Below are 25420 nucleotides of genomic sequence, written 5' to 3'. Positions count from 1 at the left end.
TTTGCCGCTCGGTCAAAGCAGTTCGATCAAGTCGAATCCCGTGATGATCAAGGTCGACAAGGTTGGCGACGGAGAAAAGGACAGTCGTCGTTGGCGGTTCGGACGAAAGTCGCACGAAAGTGGAAAGCGGCGATGGAAGAGTCCGGCCGTCACGGGCCTCGATCAAATAACCTTGATAAAGCCGATTCCTTCAATGGGTATTCCAATAAGCAGATACCACAAGCTCGTCAAGGAGTGATATCGGGTCGCTGGCGACGGCGAGGAAGAGTGGGTGTGTGTGTGTGTGTGTGTCGGTGGTGACGGGGGCGCGACGACGTTTGGTTGCAGCCCAGGGAAACCCTCAACTGGGCGAAATTGGGTCCCGGCAAGCTTCAATGCGAGAGGGATGGTTCGGATCCGGAGTATGGACCTATGGCCATGACAGGGTGTCGGAGGGCCTACGAATGGGGAAGCGGATTAAGGATACAGGATTGGATATCGTTTATCGTAATGTAGGCCTGATTTGGCTTCGTTGGGTAGGCCGGGAAATGAAGGACGGACAGCGTCAGTATTGACGATGGCCACGTTAGTCGGGAAGTGGTGGGATAGATGGATGGAGTGGACCGTGGTGAAGGAGGACGGGCCACGGTCTTGATTTGGAGAGGTCGGCTGGTCGGGCTTGGGCTGGGCTGAGCCTACGTAAGGCGACCTGTTGCTGGCAGGTTGCTGGACACTGGGCACTGGTGTCGTGGTAGTGGAGGTTGATGGAAGGGACGGAGAGACGGAGGGAGAGAGAGAGAAGGTGCCGCCGCTGGCTGTGCTGGCCGTGCTGCTGGCTCAACGTGCGCTTGTTCGGGTGTGAGTGGCCGGCGTTGTCTCTAGCGAGTTCCGTTTGACAGCCCGAGATGCTGGTGCAGGTGCTGCTGAAGCTGTGCAGGGACACCTTTAGTTCTTGGGTACCTTAGTTTTCGCTGGTCCAACGGGAAGCCACCTCCAGTGCAGGTGAAGGGTACGTATCCTCGGTTAGGCCGGTAGTACCTCCTAGTAATACCTTAGATACGTTGGGAATCCTGGAACCTTGCGCTGAGGTGCGAGCTGAATGGTGATGATGCTAGCAATTCGGCAAATGTCTCCGTAGCAGCTTCTAGGTAGTCCCAACTGGCAACAATAAAATATGTATCAAAGTGAGGTGGCCTTGGCGTCAACGGTTGCGATTACGACTGCGACATGACCACTAAAGAGATTCTTCAAGGGCGGTATCCATTCTCCTCAGCCAGTCTCCTGCATAGCACTCACTCGATTCCATCAATCTTGCAGACGCCAGACAGACAGCAGAAAGCGAGTTGATTCAGTTTAGCGCCTCTTTTGGCGTGTGTGAGGTGGACCGCAGAACGGGATCCCGAACACCATCTGCCTTGGCCCTTACCTAGGGGCCCAGCCATCTTACCCTTCATCCCTCCACCGACGTTGAGGCGATGCAGCTGTGAGTCTGTAACTTATAAAATGTGTGACCTGTGAGGTGCATGCCGCCATTGTCCCGTCTTTCCCCCTCGATGCTCCATGCTCCATGACACGGACGAACACTGGCAGTCCCGATGAGCCGGGATCTTCCAACGACCTGTAGGTGTGTGTGTGGGGAGCAGAGACCGAGCCTGGAGAAGCAAGCATGGTTGATATCCTGCCATTGCTGGCGATGGAATCCGATCTGATGATGGCTTCACCGATCCGATCTTAATGACAGCTTCATCAGTCAGCTCACCCTCAGCTGGTTGCAGTCAAATACCCTATTACTCTTCCATCCATCTAATTACATCCAACGCTCATGATGCATTTCGCAACCCCTCGTGCTCGACATGACTTCAAAACTTTGAACGGCACCATGACTTATTGAAACACTTTGGGGAAACATGGGGTTCGCTGAATCATCAAACGGAGACGTCTCCCATCACATGTAGAGCACAGTGGCACAGTGGTTGGTTCTCGGACCCTTTTGTTTTTTCTCTCGCCCGTCATTGGGGTCTTGACTGATTCATTCGAGTCTGGGAATGGCTGGCGAGCCGCTCAGGGCGCCATCCTCGTCAGTGTGTATGCACTGACGAGGTCAAAAATGTCTACCATACAAAGAAAGTGTCCAAAATTGGTGCATCCAATCCCACCGCCGACGGCCGCCAGTCACTACTCAACTTCGTCCATTCGCATACCGCGCCTGCAGAGCCCCGAAAGCTTCACCGGCGCGATACCCGTCCGATATTTCTCGCTCCCAGCCGACCGCAAAATCTCTGGCTGTAGCCGTGTCAGGAAGGACGTATCGACGTACCCGACCACAGGCTGTGCCATCAACAACATAAATATTGTTCGCGCCAACTCAGAGCAACCCCATAGGCCTCACTCGAAGCCTCGAGGCTCCCGGTTGTCGTCGAATGAAAAGTGCCAAGCCCACAGAATTCTTCCATTTCGTGAAAAATCAGATTTGCCTTTCATCGCGTCCGATACTAGTAACAAGGTCGTGTCGAACGCCTATGTCATGGCCCCCTCCGCCGTCAACACCTTTGCCCTGAAGCCACCAAAAGGGGAGAGCTTGGATGCTTCAGACGGAGGCAGCAGCATCATGTTATCCACGTGGCTATCATCACCTGCAAGAGTATCCAATTAGTAAGGTGTTTTCGTCGTTTTTGACAATATGCGCAATTGCGCCGAGGGAGATGGGGGTGAAACCAAACGTACACTTTTTTGAAATGGAGAAATCATAAAGAGGAAAGGAGGGAAATTTTAGGGAGTTCTCTGAAAGATTTTTATATGGACGCGAGGATCTGCCCCGCGCTAATCACTTTTTTGGTGGGGACCTTCTGCCTGAGGTGCCAGCAAGCGCCGGCTAGGGACCTGAATACGGCGCGCCATACAGCAGCAGCCCACCTGTGTCGCATTGGATGGGTGGGCTCCGACATCGTTCCACTGTTTTATTGCAGTGAACAGTAAGCTAGGGACTTTAACCTGTGATAGCTTCAAATGTCACAAAACCACATCTGATCTCAGCCCACCTATCATCCTTTCTCACCACGCCATTGTGCCCTGCCGAAGCTCCAATTTGATTGCTACATTGTGTACATCCGATCCTCGGCTTCTGCGCAGTCGCTCGTCTTCACTCAGCCCTGCTTGACTTTCCAGATGCTTCGCCAATGCTGTCGCAGTAGAGCATTGGCTTTCCTGCGTCCGCGCACATCACAGTCGCAACCCCTTAGCCGAAGTCTCTCTCTGTTTCCAAATACAACATGCGGCCAAATCAATCCTCCAGGCCCTCAGGCTCGTCATCTGTCAACGACGAAATCCCAGCGCGAGCAAGATGAGTCAAAACACACACAACTGTCAGAGGAGTTCAAGGAGTGCTGTGAGCAAGTTCAAGAATACCAACGTAACTCCTGAAGCTTCTGCTGACTTTCGAAAACAACAGTCGCACTTCCCCAGATGTCATCTCCTGAGGCATGGAGCAAACCGGGCTCCTCGATCATCGTGAGCGGACACATCGGCCGAACGAGAAAGGTCGGCAAGAACTTGGCATTCGCCCACCTGGAGCGCAATGGGGAACGAATTGGCCAAATCTGTGCCAAAGGCGATAATGCGGCGGTACTAGCAAAGATTCGTCCCTTCAGTGCCGTCTTGGCAAAGGGCGTAACGACGGACGCATCGGGCGCGACACGATTTGAAATTGACATGGAATCGATACAATACCTCAACCCCTTTCCCAAGGACATCATCGTTGGCCCAGACACGGTGTTTCCGCCAGAGCAACGCCATCTTCAGCTGCGCTTCCACAAGGAGCTGAAGGAGAGGCTGCGCTTCCGTGCGCAGCTCAAGTCGTCCATGGGGCAGGCGATGGTGGATAGGGAGTTCATGGACGTCGAGACGCCCATCCTCTTCAAGTCTACTTCGGAAGGCGCAAGAGAGTTCATTGTGCCGACGCGGCGACCGAGATACGCCTATGCCTTACCTCAGAGCCCGCAGCAGTACAAGCAAGTCCTCATGGCTTCAGGCATGGGGGGTTATTACCAGTTTGCGCGGTGCTTCCGTGATGAAGATCATCGTGCAGACCGTCAACCCGAATTCACACAGGTGCGTGGTTCGTGCTGCTGATGGATACAAATAGCTTACATAATTACAGCTGGATATGGAGAAATCCTTTGCTACGGGCAAGACCATCATGGAGGATGTGGAATATGTCGTCGGCCGTGCGTGGGATACTGTAAGAGAGCAGTACGTCATGGAAGTGGGAGAAGACTCATTCGCGCCAATTAGGAAGGCATCACTCGAGGTATGCGATCGCTCTCTATTCCTAATGGAGCGAAGTAGACTTAAGAGCTGACTGAAAATAGGACTGGAAACAAAGTGTGCAGGACAGCACAAAAGACGACGCCAAAGCACCTCTCTACCAAGAATACCATGCCATCTCTGCGCCATTCCTGAGAATGAAGTACACCGACTGTATGGACTTGTATGGATCCGACAAGCCGGATCTGCGCATCCCCAACAGGGTGAGTTGCGTCCCACAGACGTCCTTTAGCATTCCAAGACTAACAGCGTTCAGATATGTCGCGTTGATGAAAGCCTGAACAAGGACTTTGTCAGCATGATCACCGACCTTGACGCACCAATTGTCGAAGTCTGGAAGATCAGCCCACACGAAGACGCCGACAGGCGTGACGTGTGGAAGTTCGTGACGGAGTTCATGGAGAACCTTCCCAAAAGCCTTTCACAAAACCCAGACGGCGCTCCCACAGCCCTGATGTTCGACAGCAGCAAACCGCTCAACGGCTTCTCCGCTCTCGGACCCGAAGGCCTAGACAGCATCCTTGGCTCTCTCCCCGAGGAAGCCGGCTTTTCGTCGCTCGAAAACGGAGACATTGTCCTCTTCCAGGCGCGCAAGAACCAACCCCAGCAAGGAGGCTCAACAAAGCTCGGCGAAGCGAGAATCGCCCTGTACCACGCCGCCGTGGAGGCCGGCCTCCTGGACAGGGACGACAGCTTCAAGTTCCTCTGGGTGACTGACTTCCCCATGTTCACTCCGGAAGAGGAGGGCGACGTCGGACAGGGCGGCGCCTCGGGCTTCTCGGCCACCCACCACCCCTTCACGTCCCCCCACTCCGAAGAGGATTTTGAGCTCCTCTTCAAGGACCCGCTCCGGGCCAAGGCCGACCACTACGACCTCGTCCTCAACGGCGTGGAGCTCGGCGGCGGCAGCCGGCGTATCCACATTGCCGAGATCCAGGAGTTCATCTTCCGCGACATCCTCAAGATGAGCCAGGATAAGATTAAAGAGTTTTCGCACCTGCTCAAGGCGCTCAAGGCGGGATGTCCGCCGCACGCGGGCTTTGCCATCGGGTTTGACCGGTTTGTAGCCGTCCTGAGCGGCTCGTCTTCCGTCAGAGACGTGATTGCGTTCCCGAAGAATAATAATGGCGTGGACGAGTTTGCTGGCGGGCCGGGAAAGATGACGAAGGAGCAGCTGCTGACGTATAACCTGCAGTTCCGGAAGAAGGATTGAAAAGGTTTGAGGTGCTCTAACTCCCCTCCGTCTATTCGATTGTATCATGTTCACTGTCATATACTGTACAACTTTGTAAAAGTATCATCCTGTAACAATATCAACGGCCGTGGGCGTATATTCTGGAAGAGGCCCGTTAAGTAAAACTTATCATCACTTTCACGAACGGCCGTGGGCGTATATTCTGGAAGAGGCCCGTTAAGTAAAACTTATCATCACTTTCACGAAGTTTTGAATAGTCGATTGAGGGCATATTATTGTATATCATATCCATCATGGTGATTCCATGACGTGAGCGCTCCTAATAAGACAAGCAGAAGAACCTCCCAAGTCATTCTCATCCTAATTCATTCTTCCATTCCTTTCCTTTCCTTGATCACATCCCATTCACATCCCATTCACATCCCATTCACATCCCATTCACATCCCATTCAGAAGATATATCGTTCTTCAGGATCTCTTCCACTGTCCAGCATCCTCAGCTCCCTTCCCAACCGAATTCAGCGCGCCCGACAGGCCCTGCCCGAGGTTGGAGATACCATCGCCCACGGGTCGGCCAGCGGACCCCGTCGCGCTGGTGATGGTGTCGCCAACGCCCTGGGTCGCGGCGCCGGTGACGTTGCCGACGGTGCGGGTGACGCCGCCGACGGTGTTACCGAGGGCCGAGGTGACGAATTTGGCACCGCCCGTGACGCCTGCGTTCTGGTCGTTGTTTCCGACGGGCATTTTGGGGAAAATGGGTTTGTGTTGTTGAGAGGTGGGTACGAGTTTGTTTAAGAGGGGGACGTCTTTTATCTTGGTTTGGTTGTGTTGTTTGTTGAATGCTGGCATGCGATGGGTTGGTTGCTTTTTGGTTGTAATGGAAAGATATCAGACAGGATGGGAGTGGAAGTAGAGCTGGCTGAGGCCCTTCTTATGGATTGTTCAATGTTGGATGGTCAGGTTGCTTTGTGGGTGAGGAAGGAAGGTGAGCTCCCGTCTGGACTGATAGAGTGTGACGTCAGAGGTGCAGGTGCGGGATGGAAAGCTCAGGGACCACCCCCCCCCCCTGTCCCAGGTAATCTGATCAGGCAGGCGGGGGTGTGAATCGCACCTATCAAAGCTTCCACCTTTCCACATTTTCGTCGTCAGATTTGACATCACACACCATTGCACTGCATCGTCTCAGACAGGGATGTGCCCGTGGGTGTGCGGCCGTCCGGGCTGACGACATTGTTCTAGCCTGTTGGAGAACACATACCGAAGTTGATGATCGGCTTTCTTGAAGCTATGATTCTTAGTGACGGAGACATGGGGTTGTGGGATTAGTTTTGATTGGGGGAGGGTAGTTTTGAGTTTTGGAGGCCCAGCTATGCAGGGCTTCTGGCTATGTATCTGTCTTGTGGCAGTGCTCTGGGATTCGGGGAAGGTGGCTTGACTTGAGTGGATGGGATATGCTCTGCTGCTATGGGAGGTGAGCCTACTTCCCTCGATGCGCATGTGAATTTGTTCTCTGCCGTGCTCTCTACCTGATCTCATCTACAACGTCCAATGGTACTTGGCGAGGGCCATACACCGATGCATGTTTTGCATGATTGGTGGATGCGGAGTAACGTAGAGCTTTGATAGCAGTGTTGGCCTCTTCCCTTACTTTGGCTTCATCAGAGACGACTTGCCTGGCACGCCTGGGTCTCAGACCGAAGGCTAGAAGTAGAAGGCCTTAAAACACGGATCAGGGACCTGCGGACTCGAGATATCTAGACGGGATGTCGATTCGCTGACAAGTTGCTTTCCTGATGGGTTTCCTCACCACTGCGCCTTCTTGATAAACATGCCAAAAGTGATTGCAGAGCCTGGACGAGTCTTTCAATGCCTTGACTGTGTCTTGGCTCATGTGGTCAACTCTTCATGTGCCTAAAATCCTTCTCACCCTGGCAGACAGTTTCTCCAAGATTGGAGTCCGCCGCTCGTCTTGAAGAACGTTGCACACGTGGAAGGTTGATGGTCTCCACCAAGCTAGCACGGGAACCCGTGGCGGCACGATCTGCCAGATCGACGCCATTGAAGACAAGACCAGTCGTGACACAGACTAGCTTTTAAGACCCGTCGCGTTCTAAGGCGCTAGCTGGATTTGCTCTGCAGTTGGTGTTGTCTCAGGCGCGGAGCCGCTAGCTCGCTCGCATACCAACAGCAAAGGGGTGAAGGCTTCAAGCCAAATTTATTCTCCGTCTTTGACATCCTTACTGGCCGCTGATTGAAGATGAGGGCCGAAGGGCCATGGTAAAACACCGAATTACGTACTTTACGGCTGTTTGTGTATCTTACGAGCAGAAACGTCTTGGCCGAGTGTCATAGAAAAATATTCACCAATATAAAGAAGCGTTCATCAATGCAAACACCTGTCTAATTGCCTCCAGCAACATTCAGAGTCTCGCACTGGATGCGGGCACGTTTTCGATCAATCGCAATATTCATTGGAGTCCCTGATAAGCTCTATCAGATGGGCAGAAGGACCGTCTTCTGCTGAATCTGATAGTAGTTTAGAGGCGTCCTACACGGCTTAGAGCGTCTTATGTAGTATTCCGAAAGGTATACTTGTTCGGTGATGTAGATTGATGAATGATTAGTAGATCTGAGGGTGCCTTGAAGTCGTGCTGACTGCCGAAACGGAAATTTCTTCAATGCAGAACGTAGGAGCCGTTATCCTTCAAGCCAATCAAACGCCCGTTACATCGTCTCTTCTTGAAGTTCAGAACGATGACTCCTCCCTTTGGTAAGAACTCTAAAGAGAGGAAAGGAGAAGAGTTGCCTAGTATATGTACCTCAAGATGAGCCTTCGAAGCAATTTGCACTCCCATATTGCCCACTCTTACCCTCTCTGCCAAGGAGGGTTTTGAACTTGAGGCTACTATGACCAAGAAGCCGAAAATCAGTCCCGGCGTGTAGATATTCCATCCTCCCTTCCGGCCAAGAGCATCATTCTCTGGCGGAGCAGTCAACCCAATTCAAACAGTCTTTTGCTGACGCCCTGCATCACTTCCACATGAAGTAAAGGTATCTTAGACCGGGAGACCCCGAATAAAATCTTGGATTACACTCGTTAAAGAAACGAAAAAGAAAAAAAGAGAAATGGCAAAGAAAGGAGTAAGGGGAAAAGGGTTCCAAGATTCAAACAGTCGTTGCTTCTCTTCAATCCGCAACTCATGGTATCGCTTCTTATGCTGGACCGTACTCTCCTAGGCCAACACCTTTCACCTCCAGGTAAATGCCATCAATGTTTCAGCTGGTGAAGCAGAAGCCTGCCTTTAAGAATGACAGTCCCTCCCTAATCGTCACAATTTCTCCTCACTTTCTCCTCGCTTTCTCCTTGAAAATTTCAGCCCACTCTGTCCTCGCTATCCCATGCCTGGATATTGTGACGTCCAATCCCAACAGTAGCCCATATCAACACATAGCCGCCTGGATGTAGGATCCATAATACCGGTCCAATGGGGCGTTCACATCCATCCATAGCTAGTCTGTGAGATCTCATCTTCGTTCTTAGCCGTGCTGCCAGTCCAAACAACACTATGGCTATGGTCTCAACATCTTGAGTCCGAGGAAGTCATTGATGGCGGTAGCATCTTGAAGTTCCGATACAAGACTCTTGAAGAAATTCTACCGAGCGCAGGCATGAAGGACACCGAGGAGACGAGGGCGACGCTGCGCTGACTTGAGCCCATGACTTGAAATTTTGCGGTAAGCACACGAGTTGCGAAGAAGGGTGAAACTGCAGTTCCTTGGAGTAACAGTTCCGTATGAGTAGATAAGGAAGGCTTGAAATTGAATGTTGAAATATAGATACGTAGAAATCGCAGCGTGAGAGTGGATGGATAGACCACCCTCAACATCTGAAGGGGTGGGCTGATGTTACACGGTTTGCGTGGTCGAAGCTGAAGAGACCTTGGATACAGAGCCAGGAAACAGAGTCTGAGAGTGAAATGTCACTTGGACGGACTTCGATATCATCATCTCTGTATTAGAGCTAAAAACTCATGATAGCGTACGAGGGATGTACGCTGTTTCGTGTGAAAGGTTATGTATACGAAGCGTCTCTTGAGAAACTAGATAGACTCAGATGAACCAAGCTCCACTCGGATGAAAGAAGATCATGCAGGAACCAGAAAGTATGCCAATCTGGACGCTATCTCGCGGGCACACTTTCGCAGTTCCCACCTAAACTGTAGCCGTTATCTTAGAGAAATGGAGCTTGGAGCTTGGGGTTCGCCAACAACTTCGTGCCAGTGGTTGAAGAGAGATAACTTTCCATCTGGAAGTGATATCTTTGTTGAGTTTCCATCAAGTGAGCTGCTGGGTAAAGCAGAATTGGCTTGAATTATGGCCGGTGGCTCAAGACAGGCCAATAGCTGACAGTACCAAGTCAATCTTGCGCAGCCTCGCCTTGCTCAACGCTGTTCTATTCTGTCGTATGATGCCAACAGGGTCATCCCATTGGTTTCTTTGCACTGCCACAAGTGCCTGAAAACGAGAAGCAACACCGTCTTTAGCTTCAATAGAAAAGCCTGATTCTGATGAGGGGTTAAAAAAACGGGTACGCACTAGGGAACCACGTAACGCCTCTCAAAGTTAAGGCATGACCCGTGTGGGATGTACGCGACCCGGGTTCAAACGCGCCCTTCAAGGTCCCTCGTAGCTCCTCGTAGCTGTACGAAAGCTGGGTACGAGCTTTCGGAGCATTGATCCCGAGCTGGCAAAGCTTAGGCAGCTACGGGGAATGGACAATCTAATTGCGGCTCGCGCTTATCATGCATTGGGTACCCACGAGGACCGTAAAGAAAGGAATGCCGTCATCGGCTAGTTGTTAAAGCAATTGAGTTGGTGGTCTGAAACGGAGGCATCGAGATGGTTGAGCTTGGGGCGTAGAGCGGTGGCCCCATTTTCCCATGGTAAAGTCTTGGTCATGCATTGAGGTACTCATCCACATTAGCATAAATCGATTGCAGTTCTTCTCCTCTCCTTCTCTGCGTGAGAATCTCTCTTTCTTCAAGATTCTTCAAACTCTTGCCCAATCATCATCATGTTTCCCGATAATCTCACCTCCAGCGGCAACATCTCCGGGTTTATGGTGGTGAAAGATGCATCCGCGGCGCTCCTCTCGCCATGGACAACATTCGACAAGGTCTACAAGTCGGTTATGGGATACCCTGCCAGCGACTTCGAATTTGTGTACGGACGGACACCACTCTCGACTTTCACTGAAGCCATGACTCTGGTGGTGCTGTATCTTGTAGTCGTTTTTGGCGGCCGGGAGGTAATGCGCAATCGCAAACCGCTGGAGCTGAACACGCTCTTCAAAATTCACAATCTCTTCCTGTCTCTTCTCAGCGGAGCTCTGCTGGTGCTGTTCGTCGAACAAGTTGCACCAAGCTTGTGGCAGAAGGGCATCTACGAATGTATCTGCGGACCCTCGGGCTGGACACAACAACTGGTTGTTCTCTACTACGTGAGTAATATAACAGAACCACCTCCAACCAAGAACATGAGCTTACCTTTTCCTGGTAGATCAACTACCTCACGAAATACTACGAGCTCATCGACACCGTCTTCCTGATGCTCAAGAAGAAACCGCTTACCTTCCTCCACTGCTATCACCACCCGGCCACCGCGCTCCTCTGCTTCAGCCAGCTGATCGGAGGAACCCCGCTGTCTTGGGTGCCCATCACGCTCAACCTGACGGTGCACGTTGTCATGTATTGGTATTACTTCCAGACCGCGCGGGGCATCAAGGTGTGGTGGAAGCAGTGGATCACCGTCTTGCAGATTACCCAGTTCGTGCTGGACCTTGGTGAGTCGAATGGTTTCCCCCAACTCACTCAAAATGCCAGTGACGCATGTGGTGACTATACCAATGCTAATTCGCGTCGACAGGTTTCGTCTACTTTGGCTTCTACGACGTCTTCGCAGACACGTACTTCAAGGAGATCCTCCCCCACGTCGGTCGGTGCGGCGGCGAATTCTACTCAGCCGTGACTGGTGGCGCCATCCTGACGTCGTACCTGATTCTCTTCATCATGTTCTACATTTCAACGTACAAGAAGGGCGGTCGCAGCAAGGCGGCTGCGTCGCAAAAGTCCAACAAGCCGGCCGCTGTCCTCAACGAAAAGAAGGCCTTGGCGGCGGCTGACCTTGGGAGGTAAGAACGCCACGGTCGAGCTCGAGACCTGAAGAAACTTTCAACTCAGCTCAGCTTTTTATTTTGCGTTTTTATTTTGGACAAAGCATGAACCCATAGAATACCATAGACACGTCAGCATTGTTGGTCGGGTGGCCCTTGGAATTGAGCCCGGTGCTCGGGCCAGATCTTCAAGGCGTGAGGGGGAGGACGAGAGGAGACGAAATACCTGGTTGGTGCTATTGGTGGCGGTGACGGTGACGTTGGTGGGCATAAGTATTGATTGAGGTTCGAAAGCAGGGCGGGAGTTTACTCCGGATTGTGGAACAAATCACATGAGTTTATTAAGAGAGTGTGCCCATGTCTGACTGTATGCAAAAGTGAAATGCCATGTTGGACGGTGAAAGGTTGGTGGGGGGCATGGGGGAGAAAAACATCTGAAGTTGTGCGGTCTGCGGTCTGCGGTCTGCCGGAGTGAGGCGGGTCGATGGATTTAGAATTACGGGCTGCGGGCCTTCAAGGTGTGATGGGATCGTCTGGGGAATCCTGGTCCGCAGATCGCGCTAGTACGAATACGATCAGAATCCAACATGCTGACTCTCGAGGCCATTCTTCCTTACCTCTGCCCACTCAACAGGTGTTCTCGAGTACTCAGAGTGCTAGATTTTGTGTCTATCAGTTTGGATTATGAATGACGCCAAGAATGAATAAAAAACGTATCACTGGCGTGAACAATAGCCTCATGCGTCCCGGACTGTTGAAGTACTGCCATGATGTCACCGCCATGGAAGTAGGTGTTGTTAGGTATGTGCGCCTTAGTTTGGAGTCAAATAACGGAAAGGAATCACATGCAATTGAAGCTGAGCTTATCCTCAATCTTGCCAAGCATATGCTGCATTTGTGGTGACTTCGTTGGATGAAGGACTTGGGCTAAGCGCTTGTAGCAGGATGGTTTGCCACAGGATGGACAGCATCAAGGTGACGAAGTGCAGACAAGCCTCCCCTTTGATTCAATTCTGAGCTTCTTTTAACCTCCTACACTAAGATCGTGATCAATAATCCCGTAGGCTGGCGTTACCAAGTAAATGCCATACTTGGTGAGGTTTGAGCAGTCCCAACAACGCTAGCCATTAATGAATGGAAGAATGATACGGCATCATCAATCAGGTCTTGAAGCCTGCTGAAGGTCAAGAGTGAAAGAATGACGGAGTGATAGAAAGAAAGGGGTAAAATAAAAAAGCTTGCATGGTGACTCGAAAGTAAAAGCTACCGAAAACGGTAGCGCTGCACTTCAAGATTAAGGGTATAATCATCTTAAGCTTCTGGGCAGAAGTCCCTTTTGTTTCTGTAACTGACGAAAAGTTGGTCAGTCGCTCCCTATAAACCACCATAGACAAGTCTGATATTTTCGGCTGAGCATCCGCTGCCCTCGACTCTGATTCATCACCGAGGCTGTGTCGAAGTCTGCCCCCGCTGCTCACCCGAACGAAATACGAACATCCAAGACTCCCCAAAATTACCAAGACGAAAGTCACTGCAAATGCACGGCTCGGCCAAGCAAGCAATGAATTTGCAGAGCACTCTGTATTTCCGTTTTCTCTCCGATGATGACGAGGACACCAACTACCTTCTCTGGACACCGTGTTTCATGCTGCCCCCCAATCCATTGTCTTCGGTTCCGACAAACAAAGATATCGGCCCCGGAATCCCGTCTAGTTTGAAATTCCACGGCGCCAGCGCCGCGAATGGCATCCTCCCCCGCCACTCTTCCCCTCACCATGTCCTAGCGCCCCCTCGACTGCTGCTTTGTGCTTTGTTCGATCCTCAACAACAGCCCACCAGCCCCATGGTTCTAACGGGGGGTCCCCGCGGTTCATTGAAAGATGATGGCCGTCAGAAATGGAGTGCTAGTAATGGCACCACAAACTTGGCTGATTTAGTCATGGATCTGGCAATCGGTGCCAGTCTTGCCCATGAGCTGCATGGCATGCTGCCTCCTGTCTCACAACCGATATTCTCTACAGACCCATACCTGCCGACATCGGGCAGTCATGTTTGCTAGCTCAGCCCATCACTTTGGGATCTCACATCCAGCCGTTCGTAAAACGCCCCCAGCAGCAAGTACGTTCAACGCGAGGCCATTCCCAAACGGGACTAATAACACTTTCTGCGTAGCTGAGGATGTTCTGCCATTGTTTCTGGGCGCCACTGATGATCTAGACAGTCAATGAACTGCAGGGAATGAACTAGCGATGAGGCTAGATTGAGACTATGAGTAGTCTCTGGCTGCTCCTCTTAAGCTGAAGGGGGTAGCTTCCAGATATTTGAACATTCTGCGATGCTCAACCACACCTTTTTCTTGAACCTGGAACTTACCCAAAAATCATTCATACAGACGATTGTGCCGTCCCACTTATGAAGTTCCAAAGTTCGTTGAGCATACGAGACGACGACAAGATGGAGAAAGATGCTGAAAAGCGAGAGCCTGTAGCTGAAAACGGTGTAATCCAGACCAAAAGGCCATCACTCGGATCTAGGCCATCCTCAGAGTTTCTCGGCGAGGAGCGCTCGCGAATCTCAATCATACACTCCCACGCTACTCCTCTACCTGGCCTCGACGACAATTTATGTTCATCCTATTCAGAGGAGAATGATAACGACGGGGAGGACATTCTCCCACAGACCCTGACGGAAGAGTGGGAAGAAAAAGTTCGCCATTCACAGGATCATCCCTCTGCCGCCGGAGCCGTGATGAAGAGGGTGACCGATGTGACGGACGAAGAGACACGCAAGAGTAACAGCGTACTTTCGATAGCATCTCAGAGCTTCTACAATGAAAACCACTGCCGTCGCCACGACTCCATCAGATCCTCAGTTACCCTGACCAACGGGCCACGACCGCCGGCGATCCCCCGACGAGTATCATCCCTACGACAACCCGGCGCCGTACACATGACCCCCCGCGAAGACTCGATCTCGCCCACGCAAATTCAGCACGCATTCCCCTTAGCCATGAAGAGAGTCCCGTCACACACCGTCTCAGACTCACATACCCTCTCTAGAACAGACGACGTAGAACGCAACGCCTTCTCGCCACCTCACGCCGAGTCCGCGTCAATCATCTCGTCCATATTCGCCTCGCCACTCCGGCACCTGGCGAGCCACCCGTCTCTTCACGGGTCCATAACAAGTAGTGGGCCACGGGGGATGGGGCAGCAGGGTCTCACACCCGTCACGGAGCAGAGACACCCCGGCAAGGCCGATGCCCGGATTAGCCGCTTCACGAGACCGTTTGAGCCGGATATTGACGAGATTGATGGCGGGGACTACCAGCGCCAAGTGACGTATCTCGATATGGCGAGGGCGGAGAAGCATGGTGCCGTGTCGTCGCCGTCTTCGGGCCGCGAGGTTGAAGGGGAGCAGTGGGTGGAAGGATGCCGGCTCGCGGTTCTGATCATTGGGATCTGTCTGGCGGTGTTTTCCATCTCGGCCGATCGAACTATCCTCACAACTGTAAGTCATAATCTCATGTACTAACATGCCCCAAGACTGACCGGGCATTAGGCCATTCCGTACATCACATCAGATTTCCAATCCACCGCAGACATTGGCTGGTACGGCTCAGCTCACCTCCTCACGATCTGTGCCTTCCAGCCTGTCTTTGGCAGAGTCTTCATGCTCTTCTCCGTGAAGTGGGCATACGTCCTCGCCATGCTCATGTTCCTTGCTGGATCGCTCATCTGTGGCCTCGCCCCCGACTCTCTCGCGCTCATCGTGGGACGTGCCGTAGCTGGTTTGGGAAGCGCCGGGATTCTGACTGGGAGCTTTGTTATCGTCGCAACGGCGGTTCCCGTGAGGGTGCGGCCAGTTTATACGGCCATCATCGGAGTGATGTAAGAAGCCTCCATCTAAAGACAGAGAATACTTCAAGACGTGTTGATACTAACGCATCGACAGTTTTGGCCTTGGCGCCACAGTCGCTCCCCTGCTCGGAGGTGTCTTTACTGACCTTGTCGTGAGTGATCTCGCGGCTCTAACTGTTTGCGAAGCCAAGGACTGACTCCCTCCCCAGACGTGGCGATGGTGTTTCTACATCAACCTCCCCATCGTAGGCTTCACCCTCATCGTCTTTCTCTTCTTCTTCCACCCTCAACAGCAAGCGCAACACAAACAAACCTTCTTCAACAGAGTTCTAGACCTAGACCTGATAGGCAATGTACTCCTCCTCGGAGCCTGCGTAATGCTCTTCCTCGCCCTCCAGTACATCACCCAAGGCGAAGCCCTGTCGAGCACAAAGATCATCGGCCTCCTCTCAGGTACCGGCGCAACAGCCATTGTCTTCGTGGCATGGCAGTGGTGGAAGCAGGACGGCGCGCTCTTCCCACCAGCCATCATCACGCAGCGAACCGTGGCCGCCTCCTGCGTCGCGGCCTTCGCCACGTACGGGGCTCTCCTCATCCACATCTACTTCCTACCAATTTGGTTTCAGGCAGTCCGCGGTGAAAGCGCCGTATCCTCTGGCGTGGATATGCTTCCGTACGTCGCCGCGATAGCCATCTTCTCCCTCCTCGCAGGCATCTTCGTCTCCGTCGTGGGTCACCCCCCAGCCCCGGCAATAATCGGAGGCATGATCGCGACAGCCGGGTGCGGCAAGCTCCTGATGCTCTCGTCCGACACGCCGACGCCTCACTGGATCGGGTTCGAGATCCTCGTCGCGGCGGGCTTCGGGATGGCGATCCAGCAAGGGTTTACCGCTGTGCAGGCCGTCCTGCCGCCGGACGAGGTGCCCGTTGGGACCGCGGCGGTCGTAGCGGCGCAGGCGCTGGGCGGCGCCGTCTTCATGTCTGTCGGGAACGCGCTGTTCCAGAATCACTTGCTGCGGGCTTCAGTGGGGGATGCGGTCCCCGGGGTGGATATCCGGGCGGTGCTCGGGGCCGGGGTGACGGCGTTCCGGACGGTTGTGCCGGAAGAGGCGCTCCCGATGATGGTTTCTGTGTACACTGATGCTCTTCGCGTGGTGTTCACTGCTGCAATCCCGTTGGCTGCCGTTTCGGCCATTGCGGCTTGTTTTATGGAATGGAAATCTGTAAAGGGAGCGAGAGGTGCGTGATAGTCACTGCGACGAGGTGAAGGAAGGGTTGATGATAATGAGCACGTCAATTATGTAGCGTAGCGAGATGAATACCCGCGATTTGCAACAAGCTTATCTCTATGCTTTTTTGGAGCTATTCCCAATTTGCGATTCGTAAAACATGACCCCTGTGAAGCCACCTCTGTTCTGACGAGGGGATCGATGACGATCGCAACCATCCCGGTAAGGGCCGCAAGGCAACAGAATTAACTCCTGGTACCCGTGCAGCTGGTGGAGAGGGACCTGCAGGTGTTTGCAGCAGACCATTCACATAGCGCTCCTGTACAAAGCAGTTTGGTAGTCCTTAGTGTATACCCATAGAAGTCAATGACAACTGGGCTGTGAGAGTCTTGTATTGCGGTCATTTCCAGGAGGCGCGAAACCCGTCTAGTCAAGCCCGTGTGCGGCGTGATTCGTTCAAGCCGTCTAAGGCTGGTCAGGGATGCGAATCCCTCGACCCCAAAATCACTCGCCAAGCGCTGCATGTCTCTAGAGCCCTGGCTTAAAGGTGACTTTGAATGCCCAGCTTGGGCATAGGAACTTGAAGCATAGCCATTGTGCCTGCATGAAGTTACAAGTATTAATCGCAGCGTTCCGTCCCGCACCAAACCAAGACTTTCCTCGCGTTCTCTTTCCGTCGTGCCGACACTCTCTCTCACATTTCTTCAGGATTGCTCGGGGTAGCACCCATCGTTGACAATGCATCTGCCGCTGCTACACAGGCGGCTCCTCGCAGCGGTGCCGTTATTCACGGCGGTGGCGGGCCAGACGTGTTACTGGCCCAACGGCGTCGAAGCGACGCAGGCGGTAGCGTGTCCCGTGGCGGGCGGCACCGAGGTCGCGGCGTGCTGCTTCCAGAATCACTACTGCATGAGCAACGGCCTCTGCTTCTCGCAGACGGAGCTGAGCTTCTACCGCGGCGCATGTACGGATCAGAATTGGACGAGGAGCGGGTGTCCAAAGTACTGCGACAGGGAGGAGATTACTGGCGGAGGTACGAAGTCCTTCTTGGGGAGATATAAAGAAAATCTTCTGTTTTTGGGGTTTGTGTCTTTGGTTCGTTATGGGCTGACTTATACACTAGTTCCCGGCCGACATTGCGGTGTCGCATTATGCGGTGACAATAAGTTCGCATGCCAGAACTCCGGCAACTGCGCAAACTACACATTTAGCGTCCCCGCGGGCCAGATGCTGCTCAACGAGTACCTCAAATCAGACCTCGGCGACCTCGCGACGACGACGGTGACCGCAACCGCGGCAGCAGCAGGACAGAGCACCGGGACCGCCGCAACGTGTTCCGCGACCGCGGCAGAGTCAAGTACCAGCAACGGGATCTCGACGGGCGCGGCGGCGGGGATCGGGGTGGGCATCGGCGCCCCGCTGGCGCTGGCGATCGCGGCACTGACCGTCATGTTGTTGCGCGAGAAGAGGAAGACGAGGGCGGCGCTGTCGAGCCAGGTGGATTCCTCCGGGACGGGCCCGTCGTCGCCGTGGGCCAAGTCGGAGCGGACGGCGTATGTGCCGGTTGAAGTTCATGGACAGCCGGTGCCGAATGAGTTGTCTAGTAACCATGATAGGAGACACGAGCTTTCTTGATGTTTGAGGCTTGAGGATGGCGGGAGGGTTTGGTGGTGTGAATATTCGAGTAGAAATGGGTCTTGCAGACTCTATAAGTGGAAGGTTATCTAGCCAAATATGTGAAATCTATGAATCTTTAGTTCTATTCATGATCGTGCGGTAAGATCATGTTAGCGTTGCGGACAGTTTACCTTCTATATACCCAGATCAACAACGCTCAAGATGCAGGATTGAATCTGTCATGTCATCAGGTTTTGCCCAGATTGAAATCCGACGAAGTTCAGCGGATGGCAACTACAATCCATCCTTGAAATTTTGGGTTACTTGCGACTCTCAATTTACATCATTATTGAGTAACTCTGAGGCCGTTGAAGGTCGCGGAGAAGATACAAGAGACGCTACTGCGAAAGAATCTCTTCGGTAGCTTCGATCTCATGACCACAGGCATCGTGCGTTGCCAACCCAGCGCGGTCGATGCGATCAGTCGGCTTGCTTGTATCTAGGATGATGATATTAAACGCGAGACCAGCTGCTCGGGTCATTGTACGTCCACATGTAAAGGATCAATCTCTTCATTCTTGCACGCCATTTCAACCTCGAGAATCATGGACTATTGTGAATTGCAACTCGGCCACGAGAATCCCTTTCAATCAAATCAGGTTTCTAGACAGCTGCAGCTGCCATTCAGCTTAGACGCAGGCTAGACGCAAGTTATTTCGGTTGACGCGCCAACCGGGCGAAGCATATGCAGGCGCCTCGGCGGCTACAACCCCAAAGACCAGCCAACCACCGCTCACCCGCCCTCACCACCATCGCCATCGGGCGCCGTTTCGAAAAGGGTTCGTTAGTATCTGTAGATGATTCCTGCCGTCGCGATGGCTAGCACTTGAAGCGTTCATCGTACGCTTGGCCCCCCTTTCCCTCCTCCCTCTTCTCACTGTTCGCGCTTTAGGGCTGAGGCTAAATTGCATGGACGGAACGTGGCGTCGCCGGGCGGTCGCCTTTACGCTTCTCACGAGGCAGAGAGACCAATTGTCTCAGGAGAAGGGAAGGTAAGGCTCGGACTGTTCCCAATTCCAAAATAAGTTGTCGGCGCATGGGTTCTCAACTCAATGAGGCATCGTGCAAAGAAAAATGAACCCCCCCCCCCCCACCATGTGGCGCGCCTGCATAGTAAGCTCGGTTGCTGCTTAGAGTACCTTCGTAGCCGGGGTCCAACGGTGTTTTCACCCTTGCGAGCTGAGCTTTCATTCAAGTACTCGGCAGGCAGCCTAATTTCACGATTTCCCTCTTGTTTTTCTCTCTTCCGCTCTTGATGTCCTTCTTTCTGCTCACTCTGTGATCGTCGCGCCCGTTCGCGTTTCGCCTCGTGTTTCCTACTCTTCTGGGAGAAATCCTCAGCAAAAAGAGGAAGTTAAGACAAAACCGTGGAGGATTGCAAAAATGGCCGATCAGATCCAACACCGTCTCCACTCGGAGGCAACGGCCGCGACGCCGGTACCAGCAGATCAACCCGGCCTCGAGGCGGCACCGAGCCGGTACTCCACCGCGCCGATCCCGTACGACCCTTCCGAGTTCCAGAGCCCTTTGGAAAAGTCAACGTGGACAACAATGACGCAGGCCTACCACCCGGCATTTTCTTCCGCCGCCGCGGCAGACGCGCCACCGCCAGAGAGACGGCGCGTTCTGGGCCTGACAGTGCCTGTGTTCTGGGGCCTGGTTATTGCGCTGGTGATTATCCTTGCTGGGGGTGTCGCCGGCGGCGTGGCGGGAGGGTTGGCGGCGCAAAAGGCTGATAGTTCGGCTGTGTCAGTGTAAGTTTACCTGTCCCTCACACTCGCATAGGCAAGATGAGAGCATAGTTGACTGAATCCCAATATCCAAACAGAGATCCATCTTCAACAGCCTCAGCAACAGCAGGCTCTCAATCGGCGCCCACAACCTCAAGCGCAAGTTCAGGTACAGGCGTCCAATCTTCCAGCTCAACAGCAACTTCATCTACAACGCGCTCGATCCCGACGGGCATCCGCTCCGCCCCGACGGACGGCGGCTGCCCGAGCATCAACACGACGACCTACACGCCCACCGACGCCGGCGGCAACGCGATGAAGATTGGCTCTGGGTACTCGACGCAGACCTTCCGTCAGCTCTGCGAGGTGAATTACCCCTCAGGCGCGGCCTACGGCAACCCGGCGCTGTATGATATCCTCAAGGTGTACGTTTCGACGTTTGAGGAGTGTATGGCGCTGTGTGCGGCGCATAACCAGGCGTATGGGAGTAATCTTGCCAGCGGGGATGTCAAGGCGGGAGGGTATTGTCGGTCTGTTGCAATGATTAAGTTGCCGGGGGGAGTATTGTTACCTGAAGAATGGTACTGGCAAGATGGACACGCAGGGGCACGCCAAGGATTTTGTTAGTGGTGTTGTTATTTCTGGGCTGCCCGATGCGTAGGGTGTTGAGAGCGTGGGGAATGGGATGCCTGGGACCTTTGGGTTGGGGGGGAAGGCAGGAATAATGACATCTATCCAACGGTTATCATCTTGATAGCCGGCCCTTAATGTATACACTTGAACCCTGTGTCATGTGATCAAAATGTGATCCGAGGTTTACCTCTTGATGTTTGCTTAAGATGCAGACGTCTTGCAAGGCTGCATCGTCGGCGGTTGTGGCTCCCAGGCTCTGTATGGCTGATTACCCACCTACCTTACTTAGTAAGAGAGGGTATCTCCTTGAGCCAGCGCACTTGCGAAGCGTGAGACCCAACATTTTGGAGAACAGTTCAGAGAAGCATGTGATGTGTGTGAGATGATGAGAAAGCAAATATTTGTGTTCTCAGGGCCAATAGGAGTATGTAGAAATCGACTCATCCCATTGATCGGGTGCGCGATAATTTTGCATACTTGAGCGCAAGGATTGTTGATATATCGCCGACTCCAACGGACTTGGCTCAGTTTTAGGCGTTCGTCTTATGAGGCTGGAGCTTCATTGACGTCAACAATTCCAAATACATACTGATGCGATTGATAAGATTCCCAGCAGCATGAGAACCCTTGTAGAACATAAACTTCCCGACACCGGTGACCACCTCGGTCCACAATTCACGAGAAGACGAAAAGATAGGTACCTAAGGTAGGTACACGGCACACCGTGGTGCAGATTTGTGGCTCGGAGCCGAGTTGCGTCACTCGGAAGAGCCTCGGCAAGTGGGGGCTTACCGACGGAACGGGGAGTCGGCGACTCGGTGCTTAGGTAATCCACGCACTCACGACACAGAACGGCACTCCGATCACGCATCCAGACCACATGCGGTTTGGCTTGGCCGACTGACAGACGCTATGAAATGCACCCTGAATCGTGCGGCAGGCCCCGATTAAAAATTTCTGGAATTCTGGAATCCACCACCACCACCAGCGCAACGCATCAGTGTCCAGATCCCGGCCACCACCATTAGAAATCACAATTCGTGCTTGACTGCTTGTACCACTACTGCTGCTGCTATCTACTTTAGCTGTGCTGTTGCTGCAGAACCACTGTCTGTACTACCACTACCATCCCGGGTCTGCCGTCACGATAGCGGTCCACGAGTTTCCAAGCCTTGATTGGAAGCAAAGCCCGTCGCCGTCGCCGTCCTGCCCCCTACCATTCGTTTTGCCCCTCCACCCCTCCTCTCACACGCCCCCTGGCCTAGGTACCTACTGTGGCACCCCCTCCTCCCCTCTTGCTGTACATATATCTCTCTTTTTCTGATACCCCGCCATTTTTGGAGAGGATAGTGCGTGTTCCTGAACGCGCATATCACCGCCAAACTGTTCTCTTCAACCTTTAGACGAACAATTCTTCGCTCAAGCGCCACTGGTCTATCCTTTGCCGCAGCCACCACATCACTCAAGAAGAACTCTACGAACCCTGCCGAATTAAAGTCAAGTGCCCGCAAAATGCACAGCAAGGTTGTCAGTATGTCACGACTCTCCGTTCCTGCGTTGCCCCTCCTGCCGACCAGCAGAGACAGTCATGCCTCTCAGACATGATCGAACCGCGATGGCCTTCTTCAAGTCTTGCAATGCGCCTTTGCTAACTTCATGCCACAGTCATTGGCTCTGGGCCTGCTGCCCACACCGCCGCCGTCTACCTGGCGCGCGCTGAGCTGAAGCGTAAGTCCCTCCCACTTCCAACTCCAGGACCATCCACTGACGACACTCCCCTTTCCAGCCGTCCTTTACGAGGGCTTCATGGCCAACGGCATCGCCGCCGGCGGTCAGCTCACCACCACCACCGACGTCGAGAACTTCCCCGGTTTCCCCAAGGGCATCATGGGCGGCGAGCTCATGGAGAACATGAAGGCCCAGTCCGAGCGCTTCGGTACCACAATCATCTCCGACACCGTCGCCAACCTCGACCTCTCCTCCCGCCCCTTCAAGTTCTCGACCGAGTTCGAGCCCGAGACGACCCACACCGCCGACGCCGTCATTCTCGCCACGGGAGCCTCCGCCAAGCGCCTCAACCTCCCCGGCGAGGAGAAGTACTGGCAAAACGGCGTCTCCGCCTGCGCCGTCTGCGACGGCGCTGTCCCCATCTTCCGCAACAAGCACCTCGTCGTCATCGGCGGCGGCGACTCGGCCGCCGAGGAGGCCCTCTACCTCACAAAGTACGGCTCCCACGTCACCGTCCTCGTCCGCCGCGACGTCCTCCGCGCCTCGCAGATCATGGCCAAGCGCCTCCTGGCCCACGAGAAGGTGACGGTCCGCTGGAACTCGGCCGGCAAGGAGATCAAGGGCGGCGACGACGGCCTGATGAGCCATCTCGTCGTCAAGGACACCGCCACGGGCGCCGAGGAGACGCTCGAGGCCAACGGTCTCTTCTACGCCATCGGTCACGAGCCCGCGACCTCGCTCGTCAAGGGACAGCTCGAGACCGACGACGAGGGCTACGTCGTCACCAAGCCCGGTACGCCGCTGACCAACATTGAGGGTGTCTTCGCCGCCGGTGACGTCCAGGACAAGAGATACAGACAGGCCATCACCAGTGCCGGTACCGGCTGCATGGCTGCCATGGACGCCGAGAAGTACCTTGCCGAGCTCGAGGACGGCGACCCCAAGGACCCTTCCAACTGACTAGATCATCACCTCTAAATTCAAAAAAAGAAGTGTCGTGAATGGGCTATTTGTGAGCCGCATAATGATATAGAAGAGCCTCTAGACTAGATATGCCGGCAAGAAGCACGAAAAAATAGACTTTTGAATTCAAGCGTATTAAAATCACTGAAGACCAGAAAGGGTGGTATTTTCCCATCACCTCGGAGTCAGATCCGAGTCGACCGAAGCAGATCTCGGAGATATATGCCCCTGACCGCGTCCGCCGGTCGCCTACTTATGGCCGGGCTTTCCCGGATCTGCGGTCCTTGCGGTTACAGCTGCTCTCTTATGCCTTTCCTTTTCCTTGATATTTGTTAGACTACCCCCCAAGCTAAGACGTCAGGGAGGCAACGTTATTATTCAAAGAGCCGCTGTTTCCCTCATAAAAATTCGAGGAATGCGAACAAGGTCGTGTGTCGTCCCAAGTTGTTATGAAGCTTCTGAGCTCAGGTACATTACCCCCCGTCCTCAGTCCAAGGCACCTAACTTGAGAAAGTATTCTTTCGCTGTAGAATTCAAGTCACCCCTCCCTCCCTCCCCCCTTCCACATCTCGGACTCCTTCTCATCCAAAGAGTCTGCTCGTGCAGAGAGCCAGAAGTGCCCTCCGACCCCCACATGAAGCTTAAAATACCAACAACTGGCTTACCGATACCTAATGCCCCAGAAGTCCAGCGCCCAAAGAAAAGATGCAGAGCCAGCGCATGCGTGTCGCCTCGCTTGACCCACGGGCTTGACGGCTCGACGCTTGACGCCTTGCCCAAAGCATCCCTTTTCATCCACTCGTTGGTCCCATTTTTGCCGCATCGTCCGTTCCCCCATCCCAACTTGTCAATGGACCCGACTCGTAAGGCACGGGAATTAGAGAGAGCAAAAGAAAAAAGTCTCACTATGGGCTCCAATGAGCTCCCGTGGGGCGGGGTAAAGTGAAGTAGCGCAGGCGTTTCAAACCACGCATCGCCCATGATCAGCCCATTATGTACCTTTTACAGTATCTCGTACCATGTGCCGCAAACTGGAGAGAGAAAGAGAGAGTTTCTTCTTTTACTTAAGTTCGCCTTCTTCGTCTTCTCTTTCCCCATCTCCACATTGTGTCAAAACGAAGAAAAAACGCCCGATACCTTTTGATCCTTTGAATGAGCCCATCTCCAACTCAATAGCATTTGAAGAAGCAGCCGCAGAATCCACCGCCCACCCTCTCCCCAGATCGACGATATGCCAAGCAGCAAGGGGTACTCGTACAAGAGCTCTGGATCCAACAGCCAGGTAATTGAGATGAGGTTCTCGTGGAAGCAGAGCAAAAAGTACTCACTGTGGAGGGAAACCAACAGGGTAACTACTCCTGCGCTCGCGATTACGGAAACAGCAGCAGCAGCGGCTCTGCGAACCCAAACTCATACCAGTATCCCAGCGCGTGAGTCTCAATCTTTCTTTACTTTTATCCCTCCTTACCTACTCCTAAATGGACAGCTGGGGGAGAATGTTGCGTGAGGGGCAGGAGAAAGAGGCCTAGCCAAGACCTGACGGAATCCTGACAAACGATGGATAGGAGCGGCTCAATTCACTCCTCGACGCCAAAGAGCGAGAGGTATCAAAACGACGGCAACGGCGGTTCACCGTACACCTCGGCTAGCGGATACCGAACATGCTCCGGGTACGGCAAAAAGTAAGCTTTGAGGGAACCTTGACTTGAGTTGGGTTTACTCCGCACTTTGGGTGACTTGTGACTGACTTGGTTCAAGTGTTGGAATGAAATAATGACGAGGAGGTCTTGTAATGCGTGACGACGGAGCGATTATGTGATTGTATTTGTTGGAATTGGGATGCTGGGCTTTTTTTTTTTTCTTTACCTCTAATGGGATGGATACTATTTGGTTTGGGGGGTTTACGCGCAATTGGGATACCTGTAGCAAGA

At 53.3% G+C, this 25420-nt stretch overlaps 7 protein-coding genes across 7 annotated transcripts; 6 read left to right on the top strand and 1 right to left on the bottom strand.

The window, feature by feature from the left end:
- Positions 1 to 3441: 3441 nt before the first annotated feature.
- MSD1 (aspartate--tRNA ligase msd1) lies at positions 3442 to 5515 on the top strand (the record flags this gene model as incomplete). Its single annotated transcript, XM_053195458.1, has 4 exons — positions 3442 to 4086; positions 4136 to 4285; positions 4347 to 4505; positions 4559 to 5515. 4 exons carry the CDS (start codon positions 3442 to 3444, stop codon positions 5513 to 5515), a joined length of 1911 nt encoding a protein of 636 aa, XP_053047111.1.
- A 450-nt stretch (positions 5516 to 5965) lies between these two features.
- On the bottom strand, positions 5966 to 6241 carry N0V96_000320 (uncharacterized protein; the record flags this gene model as incomplete). The annotated part of the gene is made up of 1 exon (XM_053195457.1): positions 5966 to 6241. The coding sequence occupies one exon, from the start codon at positions 6239 to 6241 to the stop codon at positions 5966 to 5968; it is 276 nt and encodes a 91-aa protein (XP_053047110.1).
- A 4330-nt stretch (positions 6242 to 10571) lies between these two features.
- On the top strand, positions 10572 to 11691 carry ELO2_1 (Fatty acyl-CoA elongase/Polyunsaturated fatty acid specific elongation enzyme; the record flags this gene model as incomplete). Its single annotated transcript, XM_053195456.1, has 3 exons — positions 10572 to 10997; positions 11057 to 11339; positions 11423 to 11691. The coding sequence occupies 3 exons, from the start codon at positions 10572 to 10574 to the stop codon at positions 11689 to 11691; spliced, it is 978 nt and encodes a 325-aa protein (XP_053047109.1).
- Positions 11692 to 14123: 2432 nt separating this feature from the next.
- Positions 14124 to 16776, top strand: N0V96_000318 (uncharacterized protein; the record flags this gene model as incomplete). Its single annotated transcript, XM_065755902.1, has 3 exons — positions 14124 to 15179; positions 15231 to 15559; positions 15855 to 16776. The coding sequence occupies 3 exons, from the start codon at positions 14124 to 14126 to the stop codon at positions 16774 to 16776; spliced, it is 2307 nt and encodes a 768-aa protein (XP_065615142.1).
- A 720-nt stretch (positions 16777 to 17496) lies between these two features.
- Positions 17497 to 18393, top strand: N0V96_000317 (uncharacterized protein; the record flags this gene model as incomplete). The annotated part of the gene is made up of 2 exons (XM_053195454.1): positions 17497 to 17791; positions 17882 to 18393. 2 exons carry the CDS (start codon positions 17497 to 17499, stop codon positions 18391 to 18393), a joined length of 807 nt encoding a protein of 268 aa, XP_053047107.1.
- A 1425-nt stretch (positions 18394 to 19818) lies between these two features.
- N0V96_000316 (uncharacterized protein) lies at positions 19819 to 20826 on the top strand (the record flags this gene model as incomplete). The annotated part of the gene is made up of 3 exons (XM_065755901.1): positions 19819 to 20189; positions 20264 to 20588; positions 20743 to 20826. 3 exons carry the CDS (start codon positions 19819 to 19821, stop codon positions 20824 to 20826), a joined length of 780 nt encoding a protein of 259 aa, XP_065615141.1.
- A 1484-nt stretch (positions 20827 to 22310) lies between these two features.
- On the top strand, positions 22311 to 23486 carry TRR1 (thioredoxin-disulfide reductase; the record flags this gene model as incomplete). Its single annotated transcript, XM_053195452.1, has 3 exons — positions 22311 to 22329; positions 22464 to 22526; positions 22585 to 23486. 3 exons carry the CDS (start codon positions 22311 to 22313, stop codon positions 23484 to 23486), a joined length of 984 nt encoding a protein of 327 aa, XP_053047105.1.
- Between the last annotated feature and the right edge of the window lie 1934 nt (positions 23487 to 25420).

The sequence above is a fragment of the Colletotrichum fioriniae genome, assembly GCF_027942845.1.
Source record: "Colletotrichum fioriniae strain IMI 355084 chromosome Unknown scaffold_1, whole genome shotgun sequence".
NCBI lineage: Eukaryota > Fungi > Ascomycota > Sordariomycetes > Glomerellales > Glomerellaceae > Colletotrichum > Colletotrichum fioriniae.
The sequence above is the reverse complement of the archived record's forward strand: the minus strand, read 5'-3'. Positions and strand labels throughout refer to the sequence as shown.